Source organism: Punctularia strigosozonata, assembly GCF_000264995.1.
Source record: "Punctularia strigosozonata HHB-11173 SS5 unplaced genomic scaffold PUNSTscaffold_11, whole genome shotgun sequence".
Classification (NCBI taxonomy): Eukaryota; Fungi; Basidiomycota; class Agaricomycetes; order Corticiales; family Punctulariaceae; genus Punctularia; species Punctularia strigosozonata.
Window position 1 is genome coordinate 882140 of NW_006767443.1, and position 22360 is coordinate 904499.

At 52.8% G+C, this 22360-nt stretch overlaps 9 protein-coding genes across 9 annotated transcripts; 3 read left to right on the forward strand and 6 right to left on the reverse strand.

The window, feature by feature from the left end:
• Positions 1-161: 161 nt before the first annotated feature.
• Positions 162-1534, forward strand: PUNSTDRAFT_122082 (Ribokinase-like protein; the record flags this gene model as incomplete). The annotated part of the gene is made up of 6 exons (XM_007386643.1): positions 162-296; positions 350-383; positions 438-542; positions 593-685; positions 739-847; positions 913-1534. Exons 1-6 carry the CDS (start codon positions 192-194, stop codon positions 1532-1534), a joined length of 1068 nt encoding a protein of 355 aa, XP_007386705.1. The 5' UTR covers positions 162-191.
• Positions 1535-2089: 555 nt separating this feature from the next.
• Positions 2090-3196, reverse strand: PUNSTDRAFT_46452 (uncharacterized protein; the record flags this gene model as incomplete). The annotated part of the gene is made up of 1 exon (XM_007386644.1): positions 2090-3196. One exon carries the CDS (start codon positions 3194-3196, stop codon positions 2090-2092), a length of 1107 nt encoding a protein of 368 aa, XP_007386706.1.
• Positions 3197-3843: 647 nt separating this feature from the next.
• On the reverse strand, positions 3844-5959 carry PUNSTDRAFT_127597 (kinase-like protein; the record flags this gene model as incomplete). Its single annotated transcript, XM_007386645.1, has 9 exons — positions 3844-4057; positions 4110-4156; positions 4226-4406; positions 4476-4519; positions 4960-5183; positions 5239-5493; positions 5551-5625; positions 5679-5861; positions 5888-5959. 9 exons carry the CDS (start codon positions 5957-5959, stop codon positions 3846-3848), a joined length of 1293 nt encoding a protein of 430 aa, XP_007386707.1.
• Positions 5960-6496: 537 nt separating this feature from the next.
• On the reverse strand, positions 6497-7811 carry PUNSTDRAFT_127598 (uncharacterized protein; the record flags this gene model as incomplete). The annotated part of the gene is made up of 7 exons (XM_007386646.1): positions 6497-6723; positions 6783-6836; positions 6889-6945; positions 7000-7221; positions 7272-7335; positions 7383-7530; positions 7579-7811. The coding sequence occupies 7 exons, from the start codon at positions 7809-7811 to the stop codon at positions 6563-6565; spliced, it is 939 nt and encodes a 312-aa protein (XP_007386708.1). The 3' UTR covers positions 6497-6562.
• A 505-nt stretch (positions 7812-8316) lies between these two features.
• On the forward strand, positions 8317-9942 carry PUNSTDRAFT_106461 (kinase-like protein). The gene is made up of 5 exons (XM_007386647.1): positions 8317-8570; positions 8624-8905; positions 8968-9005; positions 9058-9403; positions 9435-9942. Exons 1-5 carry the CDS (start codon positions 8379-8381, stop codon positions 9816-9818), a joined length of 1242 nt encoding a protein of 413 aa, XP_007386709.1. The 5' UTR covers positions 8317-8378; the 3' UTR covers positions 9819-9942.
• A 251-nt stretch (positions 9943-10193) lies between these two features.
• PUNSTDRAFT_145537 (kinase-like protein) lies at positions 10194-12602 on the reverse strand. The gene is made up of 12 exons (XM_007386648.1): positions 12499-12602; positions 12348-12449; positions 12094-12285; positions 11972-12046; positions 11659-11916; positions 11380-11603; positions 11246-11325; positions 10984-11188; positions 10887-10930; positions 10657-10825; positions 10547-10593; positions 10194-10492 (listed from the first exon to the last, which is right to left on the reverse strand). The coding sequence occupies exons 1-12, from the start codon at positions 12508-12510 to the stop codon at positions 10278-10280; spliced, it is 1623 nt and encodes a 540-aa protein (XP_007386710.1). The 5' UTR covers positions 12511-12602; the 3' UTR covers positions 10194-10277.
• A 1616-nt stretch (positions 12603-14218) lies between these two features.
• PUNSTDRAFT_72931 (uncharacterized protein) lies at positions 14219-15639 on the reverse strand (the record flags this gene model as incomplete). The annotated part of the gene is made up of 5 exons (XM_007386649.1): positions 14219-14602; positions 14636-14978; positions 15031-15076; positions 15120-15408; positions 15460-15639. The coding sequence occupies 5 exons, from the start codon at positions 15637-15639 to the stop codon at positions 14219-14221; spliced, it is 1242 nt and encodes a 413-aa protein (XP_007386711.1).
• Positions 15640-17776: 2137 nt separating this feature from the next.
• On the forward strand, positions 17777-20159 carry PUNSTDRAFT_127602 (kinase-like protein; the record flags this gene model as incomplete). Its single annotated transcript, XM_007386650.1, has 11 exons — positions 17777-17947; positions 18005-18187; positions 18239-18313; positions 18369-18632; positions 18689-18912; positions 18964-19040; positions 19090-19291; positions 19345-19388; positions 19450-19630; positions 19704-19750; positions 19806-20159. 11 exons carry the CDS (start codon positions 17777-17779, stop codon positions 20015-20017), a joined length of 1680 nt encoding a protein of 559 aa, XP_007386712.1. The 3' UTR covers positions 20018-20159.
• Positions 20160-20743: 584 nt separating this feature from the next.
• Positions 20744-22174, reverse strand: PUNSTDRAFT_145540 (kinase-like protein; the record flags this gene model as incomplete). The annotated part of the gene is made up of 5 exons (XM_007386651.1): positions 20744-21127; positions 21184-21502; positions 21556-21593; positions 21651-21932; positions 21983-22174. 5 exons carry the CDS (start codon positions 22172-22174, stop codon positions 20744-20746), a joined length of 1215 nt encoding a protein of 404 aa, XP_007386713.1.
• Between the last annotated feature and the right edge of the window lie 186 nt (positions 22175-22360).

Below are 22360 nucleotides of genomic sequence, written 5' to 3' on the forward strand. Positions count from 1 at the left end.
ACAGAATGAGGATGGAATATTCACCTTATACACGCGCAACTCGAAAACCGTCTGCTATTGCCCGATTATTCGCCATATCCTGCCATCGGGAACTCGACAGGAGCAGCTTAGATAAGGATCCTGGAAATAATCCATGACTCGCCATTTTCTTTGGTCTTGCTCTCATCTCGCATTATCCTTTGCGGGTCAAGATGGCGAGTGACCGCGTTCTCAGCATACAATCACATGTCGCCTTTGGCTACGTCGGCGGCAAGGCTGCGGTGTTTCCCCTGCAATGTCTGGGCTACGACGTCGATGTAGGAACCCCATTCTTGGCCTTCGCCCGATATGCTGTTGATGAAGATTCAAGGTGGTGAACACCGTCAACTTTTCTAACCACTCAGGTGCGTCACCATCTCATTCAGTCAGAAGGAAGACGCCTGACGTTACATGCATAGGCTACGGACGCTTCGGTGGGTCCCGAACGAATGCTGCGGAACTGAAGACGATTTTCGATATCATGTCCCAGAACGGACTTCTCCGACCTTCGCGACTGCTGACCGGCGAGTTTATACGTTGTCCCGCGCGTATGGTGTACTCACTCGGCTTTCAGGATATATACCCGGAGGCGAAGCCGTGTCCGCCGTCGCTGAGCTAGCTGAGAGGTTGCGCAAGGAGAACCCAGACCTGATATACCTTTTGGATCGTAAGCACGAACGAATCATTCATTCACAGCCGTTCATCACCTTCGGAGAATAGCTGTCCTAGGAGATGCTGGCAAGCTCTACGTCGCGCCAGATGTCATCCCCATCTACCGCTCCATGCTCCCCTTGTCCACTATCATCACCCCCAACTGGTTCGAAGTGGAGTCAGTGCCCTTTCTGTCCGCCTACACTCCGGATCCGCCGACTGACATATCTCTCTTGCCTCCAGGACGCTGACGGAGGTGGAGATCAAAGACCCCGCTTCCCTAAAAGAAGCCTTCCGCGTCCTTCACGAAACCTACGGAGTCCCTCACGCCGTCATGAGCTCCATCCCGCTCAAAGGCTGGCTCCTGGACATACTATCTCCCGCCGTCCGTCCTCCAGACCACCTCGACGACGAATACCTCCTCTGCATTTCTTCCTCCGCCCAGCCCACCAACTCCAACTCCGCCCACCCATCGGTCGTGCACGCGCACTGCGTCCCGCTGATCCCCGGCTACTTCTCCGGCGTCGGCGACCTCTTCTCCGCCCTCGTGCTCGCGCACTTCACCTCTCCAACTTCCGCCTCCACCGCCTCACCCGCCACGACACCGCTCTCGCGCGCCGTCGCGCTCGCGCTCGCCAAGACCCACGCCGTCCTCTCGCGCACGCAGGACCACTTTCTCTCCCTCCCCGAAGACGAACGGATCATGACCGACGACGAGAAGGACCAGGCCGACCCCAACCGCCGCGTGACCAGGATGCGCGGGCGGGAGCTCAGGCTCGTGCAGAGCCAGGACATCATACGTGGTGACCTTCGACTGAAGGACGGGTTCATGGGACTTTGGGGCGGTTTTTGGGACCTCTGTTAGTAGAATCTCGGGATGCGCTTCGCCGGGAAAAATAAGTACAGGCATCCGACGTGCCTCCCCCCTAGATGTGTACGATCCGTGCGTCGTGCACTGAGCTCAGCCGGGCTTGCGGCTAGCCTCGAAACAAGGATGCACGTCGCTCTGAGTGTTGATAAACGCGTATACAATGGGTAGTCTGATTGTTGCTCCATGGACGAACCTGACGAGGATCGCAAGCTGTATCGTATTCGGCATCTAGGCATACATATAGTGCTCGTATGTGTACGTCATGGGTTCGGTTTTGGCCCTACCACGATTTCTACGCTAGAAAGGCAGCCGTCCAACGGCTTGACTTCAACCTCGCCCGGCAACGTTATACCCTCGTCTCGCTCGTTACTGGTCATCCCAGTAATCAATGTTGCCCCAATTATTTCAGGCGTAAAAGCTGTCAGAGGATTCCTTGTCCGAGCCTGAGTACATCTCGTCATCGTCTGCACCGGCAGGAGTCTCGTCCGTAGGCAACAATTCTTTCACCAGTTGCACGTCGGATGGCATCAATCAAGGGGATCGTCGGCTTCAGACGTCCGGATCCCAAGCGCCCGAGTCCTCAGTCCAAGGACCAGTGCCGCCTTCGACGTAGCTCTTCCAGTCCTCCAACAGCTGCTCAAAACCGTATTCGTCCTTCCTCGTGCGGAGCAGCACCAGTCTGCCCCCTTTGTCGCCCGCATTCTCACGCATCCGCGACCGCCGCGCGACAGCTCGAAGCCCGCTTACCGTCGCGCGATACAGGCCATCCTGGGGGAGGCGCCTCCCCACAAACCCGAAAGCCCTGGTCTCGATCCACACGTTCTTCAACATCGGCAGTTTCACCGCCGTCTCCCTCGCCTGTCGCTCGTCGCTCCCTCCCGGCGGGAAATAGTAAGTGAGCCCTCCTATCAGGCGAACGCCGCCGATATGGTACGGTTCAATCGGTCCTTTGTCCTCCCCCGGCAAGTCGAGGTGGAGGCGGAGGTACTCGTGCGCGTTGCCCAACTGAACGCCGGAGAGGCGAAGGTGAGATAGCGTGTCGTGCAAAGGGGAGGCCGCGAGCTCGCCCCAGAGCCCGAGCCCAGAGCCCGCGGTCTGTGAGTCGGCAGTCCAGACCCCAGAGCAGGTGGTGAGGTGGAGGTGGGTGAGCGAGGGGAAGGAGAACGAAAGTTGACGCAGGAACCTCACATCCGGGAGGGAGAAAGCGGCGAGGCGCGGGAAAGTGAGCGACGGCGAGGCGCCGGCGGGCCAGGAGTCGGTGAAGAGGGTGAGGAGGGTAGGGCTGACGAGCTCGAGGAGGGAGAAGAAGGCAGCTTTCTTGTCTTCAGTAAACTGAGGTGCTGCTTTGCTCTGAGCTTCTGACGGTAGCGAGAGTATCGATACTAGCAAATGCCCCACCCTTGGCATTCCGGAGGCCTGTTGTTTGTACCCCTTCCCAGGATGTTCACCCGAGCCATCATGGCGGAGATCGGCGAAGCGAGCAGCGAGCGCGCTGATTTGAGAATGCCCGTTGACGACGAGAGACTGATACTTGACGGTTGCGGAGACGCGATGTATGCGGTTGGAGACTAGCGAAAGTGCGCGACCGGTCGTGCCTCCGTCCATACATGCGCGGGTGAAGATGATGAGCAGGACCTCGTCGGGGCACCGGTCCATAGATATCGTGCAGCCGGTGTAACAACGTTGTACGTTGAGATAGTATCATGAAAGTCCATCTTATAAAGGCAGGAGTCGGGGCCGCGTGAGTCTTCGAGGTGCTCGTGAGAGCAAAGCACGATGATGTAGAGGTGATGCAGAGGATAGCGTGGCCCGTAGGCACACAATGCAGCTTTACGCTCGAGCCCACACGGTCATGAAAACGGCTATGAGTTCCTGTTAGGACTGATGGACGCTGTGACGGTTCCTAATAGATTAAATCTACGACCGACCATGGATCAAGTTATGGAAAGCATCAACAAGATTGTGAGAAACATCCCGTCTTCGGCTGATCATGCTATAGGGCATGGACACAGCGCGTGTATCTCATCGTCACCCTATTCCGCTGCTGACGCCTCGCTGATATGTGCAGCGCAGACCATCGCGGTTGAGCTAGTCAAGCACGAGGATGCACTCCATGTCGATCAAGCCCGCTCTCGATTGGCATCTATACTTTCTATACTTGACAACGAGAATGTATATGTGGAATTATACACTACCTTATGCTACATTGCATGTCCGTACCATGGTCCGATCCAGTGCTGCAGAATTAGCCGAAGATGGAAAAGAAGGATCGAAAATCGAAGGTGTAGGCGTCATCTGCATGCGTTCAGTTTGCCAGATACTCAACCTCCACCGCTTCCACCAAAAACAAGCCTGACCGCCGCGCACCCGAGTCGCTGGAGGGGATGATCTCGCCTGTCCATGGGTGATTTGCAGGAGCGTCGGTGACCGCGATCACGTCGCCAGCCTCAAATTGGAGAAATAATGTCTCGTCACGCGTGTACATTTTCTTGCCATCGTAGTCCTTCCATACGCGCACTAATCATGCGAGATCACCGCGGAGGCCATGGCCAAAAATAATTCCACTCACTGTAGTATAGCACTCCGTGGGGCAGATCGGTTGCTTTCGGACCTAGGCTAACGAAGGCATACCGGAAACATGTCAGCATGGCTGTCTACGTTACGACAAGAGAGGAACGGTCGTACATTTTCCTCGCGTGCTGAACGGGGAAAATCCCGCTTTCTCCGGCCTTGAGTACCCAACCGGGCATCTTCTGTCCAATTTTACCATCTTTAAGCTGGTTGCTTGGAGCACCTGACACTTGGACCGTTGTTCCTGGTTCATAGTGTTCTCCGTAGCTGTTCTTGTACGACACCTTCAGATGCGCTAGGATGGATTGGGTTTTTGGTTAGTAGGCGGTGACGTTGGGCCCAACATTCGAGGAGGAACACCTACAGATGAACGGAAACTTGTCCTTGTGCAACTTCGTGGTCGGCGGCCTAGTATTGATGCCTTGGTATCAGTGAGAGGAAACATTAAGCAATTGAAGAGCACTACTCTGAATCGCGTAGCACCTCGGGGAGAAAGATAGGTTTTTTGTCTCTAATGCGTGTGAAGCGTTGTCCTCGGAACCACCCGTCAGGAGACTCGTGCTTTACAGCGACGATATCTTCGCTTTTCAGTTGTAACACCTGGTTTGCCTCGAATGCCAGGATATCCTGCTCACGGTCCGCGCTGGCCCACGCGGGGTATCGTGCGCGAGCTTGGGAAGTGTCAGCTGTAAGCTTGAGCAGGACAGATGAGACGTCTGACCATAGAACAATATCCTGTTGCCTTTGCTGTCAACCTGATCCGACGGGGTACGCGGTCGAGACAGATCTTGCGATACCCTGAGGCACGGTGAGAATGCGCATGCTCCGACGCACTTCAGCAGGCTTACCGAGCAGCTGGATTGGCCCTCCCATCGTCGAGGACAGTCTTCATCGATATCCGTTTTAAGGGATTCAGCTCCCAGGATCTCTGCATCACGCTCATGAGCCTCGAATCCATCCCGTTATTCATCACTTGAGCAGCGTCGTAAGATGGTCTCTTGCCATTCGAGAGCTGAGCCACGATCTCGTCTTCCGGCAAATAGTGATACGGTTGCTTCTCCGAATACACCTCCTATACTCTGTGGCTCAATCAACCGGTTTCCGAAGAAAGCATATTTGTATCGTACCAGGACGGTCATACCCCATGACCAAACATCGGCTTTGTGGAGCTGCTCCCTTTTGTGCTTCTTCTCCCAATCCTTGAACATGTTCGCAACTGCGCTGGGTGAGACGACCTCCCATGCCTGCCAGGGCATCGAGCCCCTCCCGATTGACGAACTGTTGTAGTTGTTCTCGAGGAACTCTTTGGTGTACCCAAAGTCACAGAGGAGAGCGCGGAGTTTGAATGAGGACCCCTTCGTATGTACGTGAGTGACAAGGATCTGCGAGGGCAAGTTCAGAGCCAAGCGTCGAGATAATGACCGGGTAGTATGACACACGTTGGAGGCTTTGATATCGAGGTGGACCAAGTTGTGCTCATGGAGATACGCCAGGCCAAGTGCAGCATCGAACACCTGGCGGCAGTTGCAATTAACAATCAAGAATGCCAAGGTGGAGACGTTCATACCAGATTTCTCTTGGTTTCGGTACTTAGATTATGCGTCATGTAGCAGTCCTTCAGCGTGCCTTCGGGAACATACGGTGAAACCAGCTCGGGCGCCGCGTCGGGTTTTTCCTTCCGGTATCCGCACAAAGGCAAGATGTTCGGGTGGATTAAATTTGCCCACGATTTCACCTCACGCTCAAATCGCTGTACGTTGAATTCGTTAGCGGTACCCAATGACAGGGTGAAAACTTCGAACTCGCCTCTGTTTCGTGTCTCTTTGACCGCTTGATGGCCACCGGCATAACGACGTCTGTCCTCTAATGTCCGTAGACAACTTGTCCATATAAACCAGAGCCAAGGATGATATGTGTTTTATCGACTAGCCGAACCACAACCTTCTCGGTGATGTTCATCGTACGGGCAGATGCGGTGAGGAGCAGGAGCGGAGAGAGCGTTTACCGTTCACGACGGTGAGTTCAGGTTCTTGTCGCGAGTCAGTTACGCTATTTCAACATCTGCTCCAGGACCAGTGTACCATGGCTCTACAATGCAGCCTCGCGGAGATCATTGCCCTGTCGGACACGAAGCACTGGAACCTTGGCAACCAGATTCCAGGCCCATTGTAATCGCGACAGCATTTCCGCAAGCGGACACCGTCGGTCCATCCAGAGCGTCGTAGTCTTGCATTGTCTGCATTGTGTATCTGTATGTAACCTTGTGGACACGAGGGCGTGAAACGTTCGTTGACGAGTATGGCACAAAGCAAAGTGCTGGAGGCGTGGGAACGAAAAACCGTACCCGATTTTGACTTCCAAAGCGCCATCCCATCTATCGAGGTTGTTCGAAAATGTCGCCGCTATCATATTGCTACACCAACTCGACTATTACGTGTCCTACAACCCCTGTTATGTTTTGCTTCCGCTGCTTACGATAGCCCCTTTCAGTAAGGTCATCACCGAAGATAATAGACCCAGGCTCCCAGCCTGAGTCGTGTCGGGCGCAGAATCATGACTCTGATTCTCGATTTGTTCGTGATCAAATTCCGTCCTACGAGGAGACGGTGATGCTAGTAAAGAATCGTAAGTCACGGTCTAAAGCAGTCCTAGGTGAACGCCGCGGACTCGCCTTGAAGAACGCTAAGCCCATCTCCAAATGTCGAGGTGCTGTCATGGATCATCACTGCACCAGAATATGGGACGATCATTCAACAGAGTGCAAACACATGACATGCCTGAGTCCGTATCCGGTTCCTCTGACGACAAGTTCTCGACGTATGCCTGAAGCAGAGCTTGTAAAACCTCAGCGCAGGCGGATGACTTCGCATCGCGACGACTCGACTAACCAATTCTGTCCCCTTGTGCAACTTGATTGTTGGTGACGTCCTGTCCGGAGGAATTGACGAAAGTCTGTTGCTCTTCGTCCCATGGCGCGATAAGGCCGAATCTCGTCGGTGTGTCCCCTTCTGACGAATTACGATCCATCGTTGGCCTATTCGAGCTTCCCAATGCCTCGCCTTCGTCCCTACTTTCGTGGAACTCGGTGACAGCATTGCGACGGTCCATGTCTGTGGGGCATCAGCACAAAACAATGCGATATTGAGATAGCTAGACGAACCGTCTGGATGGACTATGGTAACCACTTCGGCTATGCGCTTGATTCTCGCATCTTGTGACGCAGTCTACTGACCTGATCAGCATCGATCTCGTGTTCACGCCGATTGATTACCTTCAACTTGAACTGAAACGATTCAGCGAGATCCTGATACAGCTCTGCCTCGGTGCGAATGCGTCTAGTAACAAACAACAACGGCGTCCAGCGAGATTTGCGTGAACGCTTCAAGGCCCGTTCGAGGACAGATTTCTGGTAGTTCAGTCTAGTAATGGTTCAGTCGCCGTTAGGAGATGATTGCTGGTGGACATACTGAAGCCGCTGTTCCTCGAGCTCGCCCAGGGTATCAGACGGGAGGTATTCTTTGTACAGAGGGAGATCTTGCATGAAAAGTTCTATGGCGGTATTTGCGGTCTGCTCCGCCTGGATATACAGACCTTCGACGGCCTTGGGCGCTCGTTTCTTGATGGCTTTGATCTGGTCCGCGTAGACATCGAGAATGGCATCCGACGTCCTTGGAGGAGGGGACACGGGCGTGCCGGACATGGCAGAGAGAGGGCGGAATGTGGATATGAGCTTCTCCCACGCAGGGCCCTAGCGTTTATACACCAAACAGGTTAGGGCATTGTGTATAATTTCCTCCGTGTATAGAAGAAGCACGGTGACAATGTCGCAACATGGGGTAACAAAACGCAATCAATGCTGTCCGCAATGAAATGAGTTACGTGATCCTTACTTACCTGGTGTGATAAGTATGTATGGCTGTCAAACTCTTTCGTGCCTTTTCCACATTGTGCTGGTTCATTGGGTTCGTTACCGGGCTTTTTTGGGGAGCGTCCGTCAATTCAAGTATCAGGCGAAAGGAAAAATATAATGAGTTTCCATACTATTGAATGCTCGACACATACTAGTTGAAGATACGCCAGCTGGTAAGTTAGACGGATTTAAGAACGTCGTGCAAAGCGCTTAGTTATTCCCAGAGAGTGTCACGCAGTCACGCAAGGTTTGCTTCCAGGCTTTGCCTTATTACGTAACGTTCGGGTGCCACTTGGTTCGGAACAATTAGAATCTCTGCAACGCGATTGTTGTACCCGCTCTGGTCCCCTCCACCAAATGCAACCCGAAATCGACGTCGAAGCTGGTCAGCTATATCCTGCGGAAGTTCGATGGGCTGCCAAATACGAATGGCTGCTTAGCTGTGGCTACAGGCTCCGGGATCGCTACAAACCAGACTGGGTACCTTCGTGGAGGGGCAAGGGCGATGATGTGGTATCTTGGGAGCAGGAAGATGCTCACCCATTTCAGGTTGGGAATATTGGATATTACTTTTATGACAGTCTACTGCATCACCTCTTTAGGACAGTCGCGTCGCGGACGCCGTTCGTGTGTCTGACAACACGCCGGTTGCTCTCAAAAGGATATATCCTGACAAGAACCCACAGGAAGAGGGCATCATCATCAGTCTCGGGAGCGAACCTCTGGCATCTGACTCTCATAATCATTGCGTTCCCATCTACGAGATACTCTCTGTTCCGGATGAGGACTACAAGCTCATAGTCATGCCCTTGCTACGGAAATACGCAGATCCCGAATGGGACACTATGGGCGAGGTCGTTAGCTGTATTCATCAGGTATTTGAGGTAAGGATCAGCTGATTTGAAGAATTACGGCTGAACTTGATGTCGAACCATCTTTCATAAAGGGATTACAGTTCATGCACGCCAATCGCATTGCTCATCGGTGGGTCCCGATCGAATATTCTCCGGGTTCACCCTTGATTTCGTTCTCATAGTGATTGCACTGTGGGCAATATCATGCTGGATCCTAGGGACATGTATCCCGATGGGTTCCATCCGTCCAGGCCGCGCAGAGCAAGAGACTGGAACGGAGACGCTAAATTTTACACGAGAACTCAGCGTCCGTCAAGATATTATCTCATAGACTTTGGCCTATCGCAGCTGTATCCTCCGGAGGGCTCCGCGACCGCTATCCCTTCATTGGGAGGGGATAAGACTGTCCCCGAGTTACTGGCCCACCCAGACAGCGAATATGATCCATTCCCCGTGGACGTGTACTACGTTGGCAACTGGGTTCGTGAATACATCATAAAAGTGGGCATTCGAATTCTCCGGGACTACGTACGCGGCGTTCCTGATACCTCGTCTCCAGAAGTACCACGGGTTCGAATTTTTGTCCGGTCTCATGGATGAGATGACGGTCGTCGATCCGAGCAAACGACCGACCATGGATCATGTCATGGGTCGGTTAGACGAGATTGTGAAATCGACAAGCTCGTGGACACTCCGCTCGCGCGTCGTCGCTCGTGGCGAACGTCCCATTGTTGGGTTATATCGCGCCATCGGACATTGGAAACGGCGCGTGGTTTTCATTGTGACCCGCACCCCGGCCATTCCTACTCCGGCACCGGCCCCCCCAACTTATGTACAACGCAGACCAATCCCGTCGAGCTCATCAAGCACGAGAAAACCATCTATACCGGCCGACTCCGGGGCGGATTCGGAGGGCAACGCGCCCCCGCCTGATGCTACGTAGTCCATGTTTCTGCTTTAGCTCACTCCTTCAATTGCTGTCGTGCTTTCTCTTTGGATATCGCTCGCTGAGATGCTATCGTCTGATACCCAACCGTGGAAATGATAATGTGCTCGTCGTAATTCCGAGAGTTGTACGATGTTTATGGATCCTTCAAGGATGCTGCGGCGCCGGACGAGAGCAACTTGATGTAAAGCCGCGATTGCGTGTCTGTTAGCGATGATAGAGCATTGTTCGTCAACAAATCGTTTCCGCATGCATATGCTGCAATCTCTCTTGGGGGTGTCCTTGCCTCCTAATTACGGAGGGGTCGAGTGCGTGGCCCGTTTAAACCATGCGAACAGGATAAGATATTAGATTATAGATTATAATATATACCGAGTATGAAACAGGCCGCGATGCATTATTTAATGTCTAAGAGTACAAGCGGACACAACGAGACGACGTGAACGGCTTCGCAAGTCAATTCGCCAACCATTCACACTCAACGGCGTCCGATAAAAAGTATCCTGACCACCTCGGTCGAAGATCCATCGGGTTGACAATTTCACCAATCCACGGTCCCTCGGCAGGCGCGTCGGTAACGGCGATAACCTCGCCGGGTCCGAAACGTAGCTCGTGAGCCGCAAGTCGAGGATGCATCCCGCGCTCGCGATCGAAGTCCGCAATGACTTGCACTGATGGAGCAATAATCACCACGAGGTGTCGTACCAAATGAATACCCTGCTTACTGTAATACAGAACACCTTTCGGTCGACAACTGTCTCGTGGTCCCAGGCTGACAAGGATGAGAATTGGCACGTCAACAAGACGACCTCCGTGAATCACACATACAACGCACATCTTCTTGGCATGCTGGACGGGAAACAAACCGCTCGCCTCGGGCTTCAGTATACAAGCCCTCATCCGTTGCACATCGTCTCCAGTCTTTGGCGTTCTGGTTACGAGAAGTGGCGTGTCCGCGGGATATTCAACGTCGTGTCTGTTCTTATACCAAACCTTCAAGTGTGCTGTAATACGATAGGCGTAAGCAGGCGAAATGGAAAACAGACATAGCAACAGGACGCTGACCGACGAACGGCACCGTGTTCTTATGTAGCTTGGTCTTCGGAGGCCTGGAGATGACTTAGTATCAGTCACGAGAGCGTCGTGGCAGCGAATGGCCTACTCCGGGTCACGTATCCGAACTGGTTCGCAGGGAAGCCTCATTTCCCCTACACGGATGTGCCGCTGTCCCCGGAACCACCCATCTGGGCTTTCGTGCGTGACAGCGATGATATCGTCTTTGCGGACTTCCAACAGCTGATCCGCTTCGGCCGTCAAGATATCCTGCTGACGGTCCGCACTCGCCCATGAAGGACGTTTTGCTCTAGCTTGAGAGACGTCAGTGATGGGTCTTTGCGACTGCGACAGACGCAACTTCGCCTCACCATAGAACAATACTCTCTTCTTCGCGTGAGAGCTGAACTGGTCCGACGGTGATCGCGGCCGCGACGCGTCCTGCGTTACCCTGGGGACATCAGTGAGGATGAAATCAGAGAGTTGATCCGCTATGCGAACGTACTGAGCAGCTGGTGGAATGTTTGCCTCCTCAAGGATGGCATGCATCGTAGGTCGCAACCGCGGATCCGCCGACCAACAGCTCATCATTATCGATTCCAGACTTTCGTCCATGCCCTTGCGTGTCATCAGGTCTCGATCATAGGATGGCGTCTCCGATTTCTGTAGATGTTGCAGGACCCGGTCGTCCGGTAGACCGCTGTACGGAAGTTCGCCCGAAAACACCTCCTGTAGGTCAGGTCAATCAATGAGCTAGGCCACAGAGGCAGCAGGTGCAACGCACCAAGATTGTCATTCCCCATGACCAGACATCCGCCTTTGCAAGAAGCTCATGCCGCGAATTTGACTTCCTCCATCCTGGGAACTTCTCTTCGGTCTTGCTGGGTGCGCAGAGTTCCCATGCTTGCCACCGAAGTGAGCCCTTGACGACGGACGCCGACGTGTCCTGATCCTGCAGTTGACCTTTGGCGCAGCCAAAGTCGCAAAGGAGCGCACGAAGCTTGAAGACAGAACCCTTCACGTGTACGTGAGTGACGAGAATCTGAAAGGTACATCAGGCTTCAGATCCGATTGAAAGAACGGGGAGAGAAGCGTACGTTGGTCGCTTTGACATCCAGATGTGCTATATCGTTCCGATGAAGGTATGCAAGGCCTAACGCAGCATCGAAAACCTGAGCAGGTTCAGTCAAGACGTATTACAAGAAACGAGTGTCCGTACCAAGCTCCTCCTTGTCTTTGGACTGAGGTTGACATGTGTCCTGCAGCAGTCTTGTAGGGTACCCTCAGGCACCCACGGCGATACTATTTCTATCGGGCCGTCGCGAGCCTGCTCGTCCTCCAGATATCCAAATAACGGCAGGATATTGGGATGAACCGCCTTAAACCAAGTTTCCAGCTCCCGTTTGTGACGCTGCAGATTACGATGCTTCTCAACACCACGAACGGCACGACGATGTCCGATCTTGAACTCACCGCAGCTTCGTAGGTACTCGACTTCTTGATCGCCACCGGAATGACTCCGGAGTGTCCGTATTTGACTTTTCCGAACGAACCACTTCCGATCACGATGTCGGTCTGCGCACACTGTTAGCTAGCAAGCTTCCAGTAACGATCAGATACGAACCTTGCGGAGCATACTCGCGCGGTCGAGTGTAGACTCGGTTCTTTCGTATTAATATAGCGACTCGGCGGCGAAACGGGGTGACGAAAGGGGTGTTTAGACAGAGCTTCACGGCGATGTGTTCGTTAGGATTCGACTGGGTAGGGTACGTATTTCTATCCATCTCTGCGCTAGGCATCCTTTTGCAGCAAGCGACGACAGCATTTCCGTAAAGAGTACAAGCAACATCGTGGGGATGTTGATGTGCCGAATCCTCGCGGACCGCAATTGTTGCTCCGTATGTGGCATTGACAACGCCCGTCAAGATCTATAGCCAAGGAAGACGAAAGGCGATGTAGGCCTCAAGGCAAGCTCGATGCCAGCGTCGCGACAAGGAGACGCAAGTAGTGCGCGTGCTGGCTGCCGGTCTTGGTCGCCCGATGTCATCTCGTCCGATCCGGTCCGATGCGAGGGATCGATGCCAGTGCCACCGTCGCTCATTATTGAACGTTATACAAGCAACGATCTGCAACGATACACGATACTTTCAACGCTTTGTTCGCAACGCATAACACCGGCCTTCTCGAGAGCACTGACGACGCTTGCTTCAAGTTTGCCGAGTCCCACGCTCACGCACCCCTGCTGCTTTGCCCTCGTGTCGTCTACGCATCGAGTGCTTGTCGCCGCCTGTTTGGGCTGTCCATGCTGTTTTTTGCCGACACACGATGCAGGACACTCGCGGCAGATCCGGGCTACGAACATCAACGTGCCCACGGGTATTGTTTGAACTTGTTACGGAAATGCTGTCGCTCACTGCAACGCATGCGCCTCTCGTTGCCACGTTGTGATACTGTGACATAACTCGCGAGAAGGTTCTGAATTCACAGTCGTTGAGAACAGGACGTACTACAATCCGTTCCCTGCTGCTGATCGCCACGTCTGCCCATGGAACCCGATCCATTTGATGTCACCAAGAATGTCAAAGTTCGCTTGGTGGACGATGTACGGATCTCCCTCGGAACTGGGTCGTAGGGACACGTTATCTACGGACACCATACCAGCACCACTGGCAATAAAGTCCTCCCGGTGGCTATCAAACAATCGAGGATGAATAATATTAAGCTGAGTTCGGAGGTTCCCTTATGTTGTGTGCTCGTGCTGAGAACATTCCCTCGTGTGCAGCGTTTTGAGAGAGAGGTGAAGGCCTGGAAAACTCTGATCCACCGGAATATTCTCCCGTTATGCGTATATATGAAGCACGGGCGCGACTTGCCACTCGACCCGGTATCTCCATATGTGCCCGAGGGTACGCTGAAGGAATGCTACACGACACATAATCTCAGTGCCGAGGCCAAGAGAAGCTTGGTAGAAATGCTCGTTGCCTACCAGTTCTCGAAATGAACAGCGACAACGCTCAGGACTGGGAGAGCTACGTTGGACGTGGCATGGATCCTTGTACGGAGTATGCTGACACTCTTACTCCTGACGTTCGGGATTCGTAAACATAAGCTTAATATTTGTGGACGAGAACTCGCTTGCGCATATGCAACGAATTCCATCCATTCGAGGGATACCCTGTAAAGACGCGACGGTTCGATTTGTCATAGGGTGAATCGATTGATGCATGTGAATAGTATATAAAATGTCCTAATCATCCTAGGAGCCCATCCGAGTCCATGGTATCCAACAGTGAAATCCCCAAGTACGCACAGCACGAAAGCAAGACGTTGAATAACGGTATAGGTTATGGCGTAGATGATGTGTCTGCCGCAGCGCCGCTGTTTCGCGCGACGGAACCTGGCTCTGTCGACGTAGACACACCACTTGCAGTCGCGGGCAATGGCTTGCGTTCCGTGTATACAGGAGGGCCGCGGGTTGGTACAGGGATGGGAGGAGTGCGAGTGACGATGAAGATGATGCGTCGTTTCCAGTGGCCCACAGCACGATATAGGCCAATGATCGGATGTTCCTTGTAAGCGACCACTCGGGAGCGGAGCTTCCAGGACCCTGTCGATTCCACGATCTCGGCCAGTCGTGTCATCACCTGGTTCATGTTCGGCCGTTCTATAGGATCCCGCGATGTCATCTCGTCCATGAGAGGCTCTAGGAACTCAAAACCGTGCAATTTCTATGAAGCGGATCAGAAACCTCCATTGCAGACAAGTGCAGAACAGAGGGCGGCTTTCACCTTGATGATATATTGTTTCACCCAGTTCCCGAGATAGTACACGTCCACGGGGAAAGGATCGTACTCGCCGTTGGGGTTGGACTGGAATTCAGGGACGCTCTTGTCCCCACCCTCGACTGGTATTGCTTTTGCCCCATGGGGCGGATACAACTGTGAAAGGCCGAAGTCGATGAGATAATAACTTGATGGACGCTGGGTCCTTGTATACGACAGAGCATTTCCTCTCCAGTCTCGCGATCTGTTGGGTTCAGCCGGATGGAACGACTTCGGGTACATGTTCCTAGGATCCAACATGATGTTGTTGCCGGTGCAATCCCTGAGGCGAGTCTATCAATCGCAGAGTTAACCACGCGAGGCATTGGACGTACCGATGAGCAATCCGATAAGCATGCATGAGTTGAAGCCCCTGATAAGCTCGGTGTCAGACCATGTAGATGATCAGTTGAAGCAACTCAACATGCCTCGAAAATCTGTTGAATACAGCTCACAACCTCTCCTATGGTATCCCAGCGTGGATTATCGTACTTGCGTAGGAGGGGCATGACTATGATCCGTGCGGTATTTCCGTCAGGCAGGGGCAGTATCTCATAGATTGGAACGCAGTGATTTCGTGCGTCGGACGCCAGAGGCTCGCTACCAAGCTTGATGATGACATCTTCTACCTGCGGATTGTCGTCGGGATAAATGAGTTTGAGTGCAACGGTAGTTCCATCAGCGACACGAGTAGCGTCCGCCACGCGAGTATCCTAGTGACAAGCTTCAACAAATGTATAATCGCGACGGTTTCGAATCCTCACTAAAAACGGGTATGAATCCTCCTGTTCGTACCAAGTCACGTTGCTCTTGTCCCTCCATGAAGGTACCCAGCCCGGACGGTAACGATCCCGAAGTTTGTAGCCAAGATTGTTCAGCCATTCGTAGTGATCACGCCAGAATATCTCTCCGGAGTACAGGTCACCAGCTTTCGCGTTGGGCATCGAAGAGAATTGTGCCGCGAAGTCGTAAAACTTGAACCGCAAATGCAGTGAATCGAGCACGTTATTGATTACGTAAAGCTTCCCCGCTCGGAAGCAATTTGAACAGTCATCAGATCTTCAGAGCGAAAGCGTCAAAACGGAAGCAAATCTGCGCTTTCAAGCCACGTTTGGATCGAATTGAATCCGGGGTTAAGTAGAATTCACCAACCGAACAAACGTTAGCCCAGATATATATGCTTTATATTGTTGTTCATACGGCGTGTTTATCTGCGAGGTGGCTGCCAAGCTAAGAGTATATGAGAGGTGAACCACAGGCGGTGGAGTGTGCCGGCCTCTGATTCTCCTGGCGCTCATAATTTGCTTCGCGAGATCCATTCATAGCATCAAGGATGTTCTAGGGATATTCAAGATACGTGTATGTAACCGACAGTGTACGATGCTCATCGTCGAAGGGGACGGCACTGACCACACGGTCCGATGAGGAGACCCACGCACAGGATGTCCATTGTGAGGCGAAAGTGGCTTAACCTTCCATGTGCCTATCGGACAGCAAAGCACGACTTTGCATCGTCGCTCAACATTGCTGAACCCTCTCTTCTATATACTCTGAGTACGGATCCCGCTCAAACTGTCTCTGCCTCATCGCTTTCTCAGTGGGCGTGCTGACGACGACGTGATCTCCCGTCCATTCGATCCGGGCCTACTGATATGAGCGACTTGCCGACCCCCTCTACCCTTACTACCGAACGGGATGTAATTCTCGACGTATACGCAGAGCAGATGAAGGCCTTCACGGAGAAGCTTCCCAAGTACATTCAAGGAATATATGTTCAAGCTGATGAGACGTCGAAAATCTGCAAGCTTCTGCTCGACCAAGAAAAGCCCCTCTACGAGAAGCACCTCCAGGCATGGCAAGGGGTTCAAATCTCGAGAGGGTTAAGGACGGTGGGAAGCCTGCGATCCACAAGCAAAACCGGAAACTGATACCTCGTCAGTGTTGGCTGCGGCATGTAAGCCCCCCGTGTTCGATCCTGATGAATTGCCAGGTATGGCATGTGGTGTATGTTGCTCTGCGATATACCTAAGTATGCCACGCAGGCCGTACCGATGACGATCTGAACTCGCTTTGGGAACGTAATGGTTTGTCAGTCATACTTATCTCTGTCTTCTTGGACCCTTGACTTGATTTTCAGGGACACCAACACCCAATCGAGCAACGTTCCCCGAGGAAGAGATCCAGCAACCATTATCCGCTCTTGACACCTCTGATGACAGACCACAATCACCGACTCTCATCAGTGCACTAGCAGCCGCATTTCAATGGGTAGCTGTAGGAGAAGATGGGGCTCAGGAATGAGATGTGCGACGCATACGAGCGGAGCTTCGCGTGGAATTCGGTACCGGTCATCGAACATTAGAGACAGCCTCGGGATCGCCCGGGCCGGCGCCATACCGGCGCGCGCAAATTTCCACGCGCGTGCTGACACCAGTGGCGATATCTCTTCGTGTCTCATTGCGTCTCTCCACTATGAGCAAGTTTCGTCGGATTACTTTGATGAATGATGAAAAATAGATCAACCATGCCAGAGGAAGTTAGATGCTCCCATTGCCCGGTCAGAAGACGTTCGCACGCATGAGACCGCCGCGCTGAAACCGACCGCGTGCGTCTTCGAAAACCCGCCCGCGCTCTCGAAGATACACCCGCTCCCGCCCTTCGAAGGTGACCCTACCCATTCCCCCGCAGACGCGCCCACCTCGGCAAATGGACTGCCCACTCTTACTTTTCAAATGTGTCCTCCCTAATATTATCCGTTGCCGATTCCCACGTACACGCAACCAGCCTAACTCCCTTCGCTGTCTTGGTGCGCCCCTAGTCGTCCGTATGGGTACATACCGACACTCAATACGATAATGCAACAATCTGAGCAAGATCACATAGATTCATGTATTTCGGCCTCATAGGGTAATGCTGTCGCAAGTACAATGCACCTGCAACGTGGTTACCAGGTTCTCATGCTTCATCAGCGATCGGGGACTGCATTGTCATGTTTAACGCCCTGTAGGCGGGCGTTGAAATACCGGATGTTGCGAGCAACCTCACGTCCAGACTCCACAGATCTGACACATACTCGTTTCAATGAGACAGCCCGATCTATGGGATATCACCAAGAATGTCAAACTTCGGGAGGTCCATGACGAGCAAATTTCCCTCGGTTCTGGTTCGTACGGAGAAGTTAAGTATGGACATTATATCGGCAACAAAGTTATCCCGATGGCCATCAAGCAAGCGAGGGTAAACGACACCGAGGTGAGTCCCGAATTCACCACGTTTTCTGTCCATGGTAACAACGTACTTCGGTCGCAGCGTTTTGAGAGGGAAGTTAAAACCTGGGCGAAGATGATCCACCCCAACATCCTGCCGTTTTGCGGATATCTGAAGCCTAGGACTGATCGACCACTTGAACCTGTGTCTCCGTATGTACCTGAGGGTACACTCCAAGAATGCTGCAGGACGCACGATCTCAGTTCCGACACAAAGAGGAGCTTGGTAAGAAATTCCATGATCTGGATAACTCGGGATGAACAGTAGCGGTTTTAGATATTCGATGCCGCACTTGGTCTTGCATACCTTCATAAGAAAACCTTAGTTCACCTCGACGTCAAGGCTTCTAACGTGCGTGACTCGTACGCCCCTTCTTCTTCTTTGTACGCTACTTAGGTTTTCGCAGATTCTCGTCACTCACGTGAACACGGGAGGGTCTTCGTTCAAGCTCCGCGGGCTCCTCTGCGACTTTGGATACGCTAAAGATTTTATCCTGAAGAACTACAACAGCTCATCCATCGGTAGAGGCTCGTTACCCTGGCAGGCATGGGAAATCGTTGCACCGAGCGCAGTCTCTCAGAAGCTGAAGTGTAAGGACTGGGAGAAGTCTCAATTCCGTTCGCAGCAGCTACCCAAAGCGGACGTGTGGTCATGGGGTATGACAGTCCTGGTACGGCGATGCGCGTGTTCTTTATAGTAACATGATGATGAAATCACGGAGCGCAGGAAGTATACACGGGCAAGCAACCGTATCACAACGTACCAGAAGATGAGGTCGTCGACAATCTCAGAAGGGGCAAGACGCCATCATTCAAAGTCGCCGAGCTTACCGCCAAGGGGATGGACTCGGTGCTCATGCGCCTGATGCGGGAATCCTGGGAGCTCAATCCCGTGGCCCGGAAATCGATGCAAGCCATCCTTGATGAGGCGAAGGTCCCGTCTCCCGCCTCGTGAGCCTGTCCATATCTCTCCTAACGTACATCCTTCTGACCGTGGCTCAGGGTGGAGCAGGATACGTCCGAGCCCCGAACTCCCTCGGATCAGCTTGATAGCAGAGGGAACCGGATATTGTTTTATGGTAAAACACTTTCACGTGTGAACGCGGCTCCCCTCTGACACCTCCCCAGCTCGCGCAAAGGTCCCCGCGTGGGCTAGCACAGACAGGCTTCGATTGATTGAAGCACACGAACCGGACGAGCTGTTGAAATTGAAGCAAGACGATCTGATTGCTGTAACACACGAGTCCCCCGATGGCTGGTTCCGCGGACAGCGTTTCAAATTTGTGAAATGGAAGTATCTCTGTCCGCCTGAGGGCCTCCGAGAGCCAAAGTAAAGGCCTGCTCATACTTTCTCATTTATACGCTGATATCGAGTGTTCTCAGGCCGCCCAAAACCAAGTTGCACAAGGAGCCATTCCCGTTCGTCGGTAGGTATTTCTTCTGTATCTTCATATATAGCCAACTGATGAGCTGTATGCTCAAATCTAGCTCACCTGAACGGCTGGTACAAGGACCGTACAGGAAAGATTCATCGCGAAGGAACCACGGCCGTGATGATTGGTGGCCCTGCTCGTAACCCGAAAGACCCAATTGATCGAGACAAGATGCCGGGTTCAGTACTTGAGCCTGCAGAAAGCGGCCTCTTCCCCGTCCACCACGCGAAAAGGATGTACGTGCTCGTCGTTTTGGCTGATTTCGTCGAGGTCAACCGTACTGACGTACTGTTTCGTCTGCCTCGTCAGTCTTGGGCCGAGGGCGATCGATTTGCCGGCCGGGGTCCTGTACTATAGTACGTGGAGGTCTTCGCCATTTACGAGACGTTTGGACTAACTCCGCACGACTAGTGACTGTATGGTGCGATTTCGATGGTCGGAACATGCTTTCGCACGATGCGAAGGTGAATCTGTGGTTCGAGACCAACGACGTGATCGCGGTCACCGATGCGCCTCCGGAGGCCCCATGGGAAGGCGAGGTCGTGACCCCAAAGACTTCTCGTACGCGACTGTCAGGCACGTTTTTGCCTCAAGCGGTAGAGGTGGAGTATCTAGCAAGCTGAGCGCTGAGCACTCAGACGTCACGCGTACACTGTCGATATTTCCTCTTAAGGAGAAGCGATGTAGCGTAGAATCTGGTAGATTTCAGTACATCTTTCCTATGTAGCATAACAGCAATTGCTGCGAATAACGAGTCGTCATCAACCATGATCGAACATACCACGACTCAAGAAATGACTAGATCCAACGAAGGGTATTTGGCGACTACCTCCAAGTGGTGCTATCCGAGGACAACATATAACTGAGGAACAAAAGCGTAAACGAAGAAAGAGGTGGTAAAATCGATGATATCGACTGAGTGGTATCCGGCCGCACGCGTACGCACGCCGTCGGCCCCCTTTCGCTCCCAGCCGGATTCGGTGGAAGTAGAATGTTTGGCGAACCGATGGCCCGGGTGCAATGCTTGAAACTTAGGATCTTCATGACCAATAATGTAGCGTAGGGTTGTGATATGTAACATACAGTATATACATATTGCTCATTACTATCCAGCCGACACCGCCGGCATCAGATCTTAGCACCGAGTTCACTGACAACGTGGAGCAGCGAACAGCGACGAGCCGCAGCTCCACGTCAGGTGTTCTGCGATGGAGCCCTCTTGCGCGATGCTGACCCAGGACATAATGATTTCCAGACGATGGTATCCGACAACAGTATGCCGGTGAGGAACACAGCATGCGACGAAGCAAGAAAGCACAGAAAGCAGGTGGTTGAATCAACAATCTCGGCTATGTGGTAACAGGCGGATGCGCACTGGCCTCCGTCTCGGAGGCAGGTTCTGCTGGCACAGATGATTTCCTCGTGCTTGACGAGCCCTCTGGCGGTGCTCTACGTTGCATATATGTAGGAGGACCAGGCGCCGGGGTAGGGATGGCCGGGGTGCGCATAACAATGAAGATCACACGCCGTTTCCAGTGTCCTATAGCGCGATACAAGCCCATGATTGAATGTTCGTCGCGAGCCGCAACCCGTGAGCGCAGTCTCCATGAACCGGTGGATTTCACGATTTTATCAAGCCGATCCATGACATCGTCCATCGTCGGTCGTTTGCTCGGGTCGACAACCATCATATCGTTCATAAGGTCTGATAGGAAGTCGAAACCATGGTATTTCTGCGTTTCGTATCAGTAGCACGAATCATCAAAGCAACGAAGGAGCTGATGCTAACCTCAATGATGTACTTCCGGACCCAGTTGCCGAGGTAGTATACGTCCACAGGGAAAGGATCGTATATCGCATCATAATCGGTGGTAAACTCAGGAACGGATCGGTCTCCGCCCATGGTAGGGATGGCGGTCCGGGGCCCTTCAGGAGGGAAGAGCATCGACAAGCCGAAATCTATGAGGTAGTACCGTGATGGACGCTGGGTTCGAGTATAGTAATGAGCAGCTCCTTTCAGGTCTTTAGCTTTCGAGGGCTTCGCCGGATGGAATCCATCGGGATACATATCCCTGGGATCGAGCATGATATTGTTGGCGGTGCAATCTCTGTAGGGATGTATTCGTCATATCTTTCGACGAGTGGCGATGTTCTAACTCACCGGTGAGCAATGCGGTGGGTGTGCATGAAATGCAATCCCTAATGACGATAGGTTCATTATGAACTGATGGAATGAACGGAGAATAGCCAACATGCCTCGAAAATCTGTTGAATGCAGCTTACTACTTCACCAATGGTGTCAAACTCGGGGTTCGCATATTTGCGAAGCAACGGCATGACTATGAGCCGGTGATTCTCGCCGGGAACATCCAGAATTTCGTATATCGGAACGCAGTGATTATGAGGATCAGAGTTGAGTAGGTCACTACCGAGCTTGATGATAACAGGTTCTTCATACGAATTCACGTCGGGATATATACGCTTCAGAGCAACAGGGGTTCCATCGGCAACACGGATGGCGTCTGCGGCGCGAGTATCCTGCAGTTCTATGTCGGTACTCATGGGGTGGCGTAGGGCTGTCTGCTAACCAGGATTGGGTATGAGTCCTCCTGGTCATGATAGTACACGTCGCTCTTGTCCCTCCATGAAGGCACCCAATCGGGCTTGTAGCGATCTCGAAGCTTATACCCGCAGCTGTGCAACCATTCGTATTTATCGCGCCAGTAGGTCTCTCCAGGGAACAGGTCGCCGGCCTCGACATTGACTGTTCCACCATCCATAGGGGAGAAAGCAGGGAACGCAAAGGTAAGGGAACACGAAAAGGCATGTTGAACAGCCCGGACGTCTGCACGTGGCTCGTCGTGGGATATTACCGTGTCAGTGCGGAAGCAAACTCGCGTGGCTAAACAGTGTGACTTGGATCTTGTCACGACTGTAACCGATGTTCCAATTTAACCGCCCGTTCA

Bases quoted from the DNA above. Each gene is read 5' to 3' on its own strand.
- PUNSTDRAFT_106461 (XM_007386647.1), top strand. From the start codon at position 8,379: ATGCAACCCGAAATCGACGTCGAAGCTGGTCAGCTATATCCTGCGGAA. The intron at 8,571-8,623 runs GTTGGGAATATT...TCACCTCTTTAG, and splicing joins AAGATGCTCACCCATTTCAG to GACAGTCGCGTCGCGGACGC. The intron at 9,404-9,434 runs GTACGCGGCGTT...CCTCGTCTCCAG, and splicing joins TTCGAATTCTCCGGGACTAC to AAGTACCACGGGTTCGAATT.
- PUNSTDRAFT_145537 (XM_007386648.1), bottom strand. The intron at 12,047-12,093 runs GTACGGACACTC...GAACCTGCTCAG, and splicing joins CAAAGACAAGGAGGAGCTTG to GTTTTCGATGCTGCGTTAGG. The intron at 11,917-11,971 runs GTACGCTTCTCT...TGTACCTTTCAG, and splicing joins TGGATGTCAAAGCGACCAAC to ATTCTCGTCACTCACGTACA.